This window comes from Phoenix dactylifera, unplaced genomic scaffold (genome assembly GCF_009389715.1).
Source record: "Phoenix dactylifera cultivar Barhee BC4 unplaced genomic scaffold, palm_55x_up_171113_PBpolish2nd_filt_p 000064F, whole genome shotgun sequence".
NCBI lineage: Eukaryota > Viridiplantae > Streptophyta > Magnoliopsida > Arecales > Arecaceae > Phoenix > Phoenix dactylifera.
The window spans coordinates 192,824-200,894 of record NW_024067673.1 but is presented as its reverse complement, the minus strand read 5'-3'; the positions used below and the strand labels follow the sequence as shown (position 1 = coordinate 200,894).

The following is an 8,071-nucleotide window of genomic DNA, read 5'->3' as shown; positions in this document are numbered from 1 at the left end:
ATGGCGCCGGAGAGGAGTCGAGAAGGGAGATCTCGCTCAGGTCAACTTCGGGGTACTTAGCAGACACCCTTGCCAGGCCCTCCTCGAAGCCTAAGACAAAGGCTTCGGCCCCCGCGTCCGACGCGTCACGGACAAACTCGTCGGACTGACGATAGGTCTGTACTGCCTCCGACATATCATGAGCGAACTCGGCGGACTGGCGATAAGCCTCTACCGCCTGACGCCCGATTTCCGCACTCCTCTCGACCAGCGCCGCCTCTGCCCGCTCCATAATCTGGGCTTTCGCCTCCAAGACCTTCGCCACGATCCGGCCTTCCGCCTCGGTGGAGACCCTCAGCAGCTCAGCCCGAGCCTCCTTGTGCTTCGCTTCGGCAGCAATGCGAGCAGCCTCAGCCTCCGTCAGGCGCGAATGAAGCTCCTGATCGCTCGCACGAGACTTCTCCAAGGCCGACTCCAATTCGCCCAGCTTAGCTTCAAGAGACCGGGTTCGGTTGCGGGCGTTGTCGGCTGACCGCTGGGCCTTCTCCCACCTCTCCCGGTAGTCGGCAGCCTTCCGGGACTGCTTCTCGGCCCGCTCATCCGCCTTCTTGACCTCGCCTTCGAGACCCGAGGCAACCTTGAGCTGCTCCTGAGCCTCCAACAGTTGCTTCTCGAGGGCAGCAAAGCCGAGTGCCCGCTCTTCGGCCTCCCGGAGCCTCGCCTCGAAGTCCCCGGTCGTCCTGCCTGCCACAGCCTGGCCTCCCTTTTCCACTGCTTTCAGCCGGTCCTCGGCCTTCGCCAGAAGCCCCGCCTGTTCCTTGTAGCACTCCTCCAGACGGATCATGTACTGGGCGAGCTAAGAAATAGAAAAAATAAGGGAGTCAGGCGGAGAACAACAGAGCCAATAAATGGTGAAAAGCGGCCAGAAGAACACTCACCGACATGAGACAGACACAGCTGGCAGCCCCAACGTCAGAGACCTCCAACTCCCGGACCCGCCGACGGTCCTTCTCCAGCAGCACTGTTTCGATGAGATTTCGGGCGCCATCGGTAGTGAAGGCAGACCCCGATTTCTCTCCAGAGCCGGACGGTGGTTCTGCAGCCTTACCCCTATCCATCGCCTGGGGAAGAGTCCGGCCGATCGCGCTCGGGGCGGGGGTCACCCCAGGAATTGATAGGGTCCCGCTCGGTCGGGGCCTCGGCGCGTCCCTCCTCGAGTCATCAGGAGCCGACCGAGTCGAAGGCCGGGTCGGGGACCGATCACGTCCGACCCGTCCGTCTCGGGCAGGCTCGGATGATACCTCCGGAGTAGCGGCAATCTTACCACCGGAGGGCTGATACAGCGTCAGCTGCCGGTCCGTGCCCACGACGTCTCCCTGATCGGTGGGCCCGGACTCGTCGGTCGGCGTCGGAGGCACCTCCTTACGGGACTTCTTCGCCGGTGGGGCCCCGCTCGGAAGAGCTCGTTTCCTCCTCTGGGCTGCTTCCAGCAGGGACGCCCTACCAACAGCCTTTGTCTTCACCGACCGCATGACGTCGTCGATCTCTGCAAAAAGGACGGGATAGTCGGAGACGGAGAAACCAAAGGAAAGAACGGGACGAAAGAAGGGAAAAAGTCAAGAAAGGATCGGTGGCGGACTCACGGTCGGTGGGGACCGAGCTCAGACCGACATTCACCAAAGTATCCTCGGAAATAAGGCGGGCCACCGGGGGGAGCTGGCCCTCGGCAACCAACCCCTTCAAGGCGGCCAAGCCATCGGACTCCTCCCTTGACAGTCTCGATAGGCCGATCGGAGACTTCATCGGGGTCTCCCAGGTCGCCCTGATTTCCCAAGAGGGATCTGCATCAACAAAAAAGAAGCGCTCCTTCCATTTGTGAATGGAGGTAGGAGCCTCCTTGACAAGGCCGCATCCTCGCCGCGCTGCGAAGCACCACCACCCTTTGTCCTGGGGGTGGCCGCTCAGGCTGTAGAACTCCCAAAAAACATTCAGGGTGGCGGGGATCTCGTGCATACGGCAGAGAACCTGGAAGACCGTCAGGGCCCGCCACGAGTTCGGCACCAGTTGCGTCGGTGCCACTCTTAAACCCCGTAGCACCTGCATGACCAAGTCCGAAGGGGGAAAGCGGAACCCAGCCTGGAGAATGCCCTCATTGATGGCGATCTTCCCTGGAGGAGGATGGGACATCCTCTCCTCAGGCCCCGGGAGCGTGGCGTTGCAGGCCTCGGGAAGGTGGTACCGAGCCACGAGTCTGTCTAAGTCTGTGGCGACCAGCTCCGACTTAATTTGGTCTGCTCTCACTTCGCCCATTCCTAATGGCCAATAAACCTACGGTCAGGACGGGGACAGGAAGGGGGGAAAGACCGGAGCGACTGGAGTACACTAGTATAAGAGGGGAAAGTATGGAGAGCCCTAAGTAGAAGAATGGGGAAAACTCACCGGAAAAGAGGTAAGAACGGCTCCGAGAGCGCCAAAGGAGAAACAAGTGAACAGTCCGACGGCAGCAACAGCTGCGCAAAGGGGAAACTTGAAAATATCTGTAAAGAAGAAGACGGACGGAGAAAGGCCCCCGATTAAATAGGCGGAAAGGCAAGTGACGCCTCGATGACGCCAGAGGACGCCTGGCTGCCGAAGGGTCGCTCGCGCCCCAAAGGCGAATCGACACCATTGAGGAAGGATGTCCGCCGAAATCCTCAGACTGCCAGGTCAGCAATAACCGCCATACGCCATAAAAAGGGCGGGGAGCTCGAAGCGCGCGCGCCTCTCCGAGGAACGGCGGCAATCCCGAAACATCACTCCCTTCACCTGTTCCCCTTCTGGTTCCAGGCTCGGAAGTGGGGGGCTACTGTTACGGGAGAAATAAGCCGCCATGCCCCACGTGACCGGCACGCGCGCCCAGGAAGACTACGGCTGCCCTTTGATCCAGCAATCCGACCCCGAGTCGGACATCCTCGGCTCCGCAGCCCGACCCCGAGTCGGCTGCCCTTTGATCCAGCAATCCGACCCCGAGTCGGATATCCTCGGCTCCGCAGCCCGACCCCGAGTCGGCTGCCCTTTGATCCAGCAATCCGACCCCGAGTCGGATATCCTCGGCTCCGCAGCCCGACCCCGAGTCGGCTGCCCTTTGATCCAGCAATCCGACCCCGAGTCGGAGATCTCTTGATAACGACAGGCTATTCCCCAGAGGCACGCCGCGGCCTCCTGCTCCACTACTCCCTGCAACGGCTGTATCCGATGCTGCTCCACGATCTCCTGCATCAGCCGTACAAAGCGGAGCCCCACTATGCCCCGACGTGGCCGTACCCGGTGCTGCTCCACGACGCCCTGTAACGGCCATGTCAGGGGCCACACCATCGTGCCCCACGATAACGAACCCCCCTGAGAGACCCCCCAGCCAGGTATATATGCGGCTGGGGGGAGAAAGGGGGGGTGAGCAATATCTCCCAGAGCACTCTCTTACTTGCGATTATCACCTCTCCTCCTCCTCCAATCTCCTCTGACTTGACCGTCGGAGGGCCATCACCACCCTGGTGGTGGTGCAAGGCTTGTTTGCAGGTTTCTTGGCGGAAGGTGGAGCGCAACCAACACCAACCAAGACAACTCAGACGGAACCCCGTTCACACCGCAGTGCCAATCGTTCTCGGTTTGGACCACCAGCAACAAGTATTATTACTATTATTAGTACTATTACTATGATTAGTATTATTACTATTTTAGTGTTATGATAATTTTTTAATATTATTACTATTTTTAGTATTATTACTGTTATTAGTATATTATTACTATTATTACTATTTTAGTATCATTATTATTATTAATATTATGACTATTTTTAGTATTATTACTATGATTTGTACAATTGCTATTATTAGTACGATTACGATTATTAGTATTATTACTATTTTAGTAGTATTGCTATTATTAGTATTATTACTATTATTAGTACTATTACTATGATTAGTATTATTACTATTTTTAGTACTGTTACTATTACTAGTATATTACTACTATTATTATTACTATTATTAGTAGTTTAGTATCATTATTTTATTAATATTATTACCATTTTTAGTATTGTTACTATGCTTAGTACAATTGTTATTATTTATATAATTACTATTATTAAGTATTATTACTATTTTTAGTAGTATTGTTATTATTAGTATTATTACTATAATTAGTATCATTACTATAATTAGGATTATTACTATTTTTAGAATTATTACTATTATTAGTATTTTTAGTACTATTATTATGATTAGTGTTGTGGTTCAAATCTGGCCCGAGGGTGACCACGCTGGTGAAGCTGAGGGAGCCGCCGGTGTTGGAAAGGGGAAGACGGGAGCCACCTTATGCGCGGGCCGTGGACCTGCAAAAAGCCTCACCGGTGTCCTCGGTGAGGGTCCTCCGACGATGAAGTTAGAGTGGGTAAATTTGGTCCAGCCAAAAGGTCCCTTAGAAATTACCTGACCAAGCTATTTATAGCCTCGGTGGAGTGAACCCAGGTGATGAAAGTACTGTCAGTCCCCATCATGAGGAGGTATGGCTCTGAGCCAGATGGCATGCAGCTCAGATAGGCTGGGGACGTGCGGTACAGCCCGATCTTAAGAACGGTAGGGTGTTGATAGTCACAGCAGGGTATGGCCGGAGTAGTCAAGGTATCGTCTGACTGCTGTTGGCCGGTTATGGAAACATGATATTGCGGTGTGGTGGAGTATGGCCACATAGGTGGGCGTAGGCCCGTACGTGGATGTGGTTGTTGGCAAGGCCGAGCTCGTTAAGTAGTCGTGTTATGCATTTGGTGAGGTCGACTTGGTGGAGACTAGGAGTGACTCGGTTTTCTGGATTCCGAGGTGTACTCGAGGGAGCGCTCCGAGCTCGAGAGTCGGAGCGTATGTTGTGTATCGCTGGGATTGGCGTCCTGAACTTGGTCGGGACGGGTCGGTGTTTGTCTGGAGGCACCCCGAACTTGGTTGGGGGAGTTGGCGAATGTCCGAAGTTGATGGAGCTTCAGGCGGAGTTCCGAGGACGAGCTGGCCCCGGGCCGAAGTGAAGATCTAGTCATTCTTCATTGGTGTTTACTGGGCCGAAACTGGGCGGCCTTTTAGTTGTGGGCTGGACGATCCATTTTTCCCTCTATTAATTAGTATTATTACTATTATTAGTGTCATTTTTATTTTTTGTATTATTTCTATTATTAGCATTATTACTTTTATTAGTTCTATTACTATTATAAGTATTGTTACTATTATTAGTATTATTATTATTATTAATAGTACAATATTACTACATTGTAATATAATATTATTATAATTATATCATAATATATAAGATAATATAATATACTAATAATCTAATATAATAATATAATAACATATAATGTAATTTATTAGAATCTAATCGAATAATAGATTAGATTATATTATTATTAAATATTATGATATTATTATAATAATATTATAATATAATCATATATAATCTAATATAATCTAATATATTATCTTTTATATTCTTAATCATATATTATAATATAATAATAATAATAATAATAATGTCATATATTATTGTAATATAACTATTATTAGTATAATAATAATGCAAAATTTTGATTGTAATAATATGTTATATTATGCTTATAATAAAATATACGAATATAATTTATTATAATTTTGTATTGCTTCAATAATATAATATATTATAGCATTATAATATAATATAATACAATATTATATATTTATTAATTTATTAGTATATTATATTATATCATATTATATTTATACTATAATAATATGTTATGATATGTTATAATATGATATAAAATATAATCATTAGATTTATTAGTAGGCATTTTGGTTATTTAAAAATTTTATTAAAATTAAAATATTTTTTCTATATTGGTCAAAAAAATATTTTTAACCAGACAACCAACTAAGATAACATTGTTATACGAGTCTCATACCCAGTGGAGGACCGATCGAATAAAAATAGACCATTTCAATATTTTGGCAAAACCAAAATAACTTTTTAAATGGGGGCTCCAAAATCTGTACCAAACAAAACCTTAGTAATAAATTTTTTTTTTTAAAATTTATGCTAACTCCATCCTAATTTTTTACAGCAGTTTTAGAATTTTATCCACTATCCATCCTCCTGCACGTTTGGTCCATTAAAGCCCCCAAATTCTGTAAAAAGTTAGCGGAGATTTGTCTCGTAGATGATGTTGGCGCGTAGGGTTCTCAGTTCAGATTTTGGATATAGCCCGACGGACGGGGGTTGCCTCCTTCGCGCGAAAGGAGGATTACGCTTCCTCGCGCGAATCCACCGTTGGATTGCGCCATGCTCTCTTCGAGATATGTGTCAGCAACCAAAATTTAAGTACCCGTCCACCTCCTTCAACCTCCTGCCACCTTTTCAAGTGATGATAGCGGTAACGTCATACAGGAAACCCATCATGGCCTGATGCCAACCCAACCGAACCAAAGACTCTTATTTATATATTACAAAACATAAATGTGATTACTTCGCATAACTCTAGGCAGATGCAATTTATAATCCATGACTTGCTTAAAAAACAGCGGCCAAGACAAGTTACTCAATTATTTATCCTAAAACATGTACAGGCACACACGAAGTAAGACCGAGATGAAGAGAAACCAAACAAACAGATTGTTGGTGAGCCAGGGAACAAAGCCCACCGCGGCCGCACCGGAGCCCGGTCGGGCCAGGCTTAGGAGTGGTGGTGCCTGATCACCACCCCGGTCTGTCCGCTGGGATAGCCGGCGACGGTGCCGGCGGCAGAGGCGCGGATCTGGTCCCTGACAGCCGCGTTCTCCTCCTTGGAAGCTTGCTTCTCGACCTCCGCCTCCTCGATCCTCTCCTCCTTCAGCTGCTCCGCCGCCCCCTTCTGCGCCGGGTCGCGAGTCTTCATCTTCTCTATCTGGGCCCCAGCAACAAGAGCCGGTCAACGTAGTCAAACAAGTCGAGGAAAATAGCTCTTGATCCATCGTTCATATCACAAATCACTTCTCATAGATTATCATATGATGTTTATTTTCATATCATTCCGAATTTTTTTATACATAGGAAACAAGATCTTACGCTCTAAATACTGAAAAGATCTAGTAACGGCCGTTTACTGTTAGATATATAGTGATTGCAGTGACATAGCAACCGAACACTGTCACCATTTAAATCTCCATGGTGTATTTGTGACATGATGGGAACCATTAGCACGGGAAGAAGCGTGAATCATGAGGACGGGTGTGAAAAACGGTGCTTGGTTGGAGTTTGATGGCCGTCCTCCTCATTCCATAGAAGGTGTTAGAATGTGGAGACCGATTTGGTTCAATCTTGAGGTGTTGAGAGCCCAACGAGATTGCGTCCCACCAAATGATACACTGCAACAACAATTTTAGAGCTTGCCACTCGAGATCAAACAGCAAGCTTGTGCCCACGGGATATCATCACCTTAGGTGATACATAATGAGCAATGTCTTAACACATACTACGCCAGAACAAAACAGATCAGAGCAAGGAGCGGACGTGTGACTGACCTTTTCCTCGGCCGCGGCCTTGGTCTTCTCCATGCCAGCCTTGGCGGAGGCGGCGACGTTGCCCACCTTCTCCTTTGTGGCCGCCATGGCGCTCTTCCCGGTTTGCATCACGGGGTGCATCTTTGTTCCCTTACCTCGTTCCATATATCTGATAATTCTGATTACTGATAGAGATAACAGTCTGTGTACCGTCATGATCATGGCGAGTCCATATAACCGAGGGGGAAGTACGCGGTGCTGCAACGTGCCCAAGAAGCCAACAGACACGTGGAGAAAGGAGGAGCCACGTAGCACGGGATGTGAGCTACGTGGCGGATAGACGATATACTTGGACAGTGCGGTGATCGAGGGAGGCTTATCTTATCGTAGTCTGAGACGTCGTGGTGTTTTGGCCGAGACTACGGATACATGGATGGCAAGGAGCAGCATGGGAGGGACATGACTCGGGCCAATTACTCCGATATGATTTTAAACTATTCGCCATTCAAGGCATGTTTTTTTCGATAATCTTTATGTGAAAATATATACGGACATATATT

At 48.4% G+C, this 8,071-nt stretch overlaps 1 protein-coding gene across 1 annotated transcript; it reads right to left on the bottom strand.

The window, feature by feature from the left end:
- Positions 1-6,453: 6,453 nt before the first annotated feature.
- On the bottom strand, positions 6,454-7,704 carry LOC120104667 (11 kDa late embryogenesis abundant protein-like). Its single transcript, XM_039116176.1, has 2 exons — positions 7,533-7,704; positions 6,454-6,916 (listed from the first exon to the last, which is right to left on the bottom strand). Exons 1-2 carry the CDS (start codon positions 7,674-7,676, stop codon positions 6,707-6,709), a joined length of 354 nt encoding a protein of 117 aa, XP_038972104.1. The 5' UTR covers positions 7,677-7,704; the 3' UTR covers positions 6,454-6,706.
- Between the last annotated feature and the right edge of the window lie 367 nt (positions 7,705-8,071).

Bases quoted from the DNA above. Each gene is read 5' to 3' on its own strand.
- LOC120104667 (XM_039116176.1), bottom strand. From the start codon at position 7,676: ATGGAACGAGGTAAGGGAACAAAGATGCACCCCGTGATGCAAACCGGG. The intron at 6,917-7,532 runs GTCAGTCACACG...GCTGGGGCCCAG, and splicing joins AGGCCGCGGCCGAGGAAAAG to ATAGAGAAGATGAAGACTCG.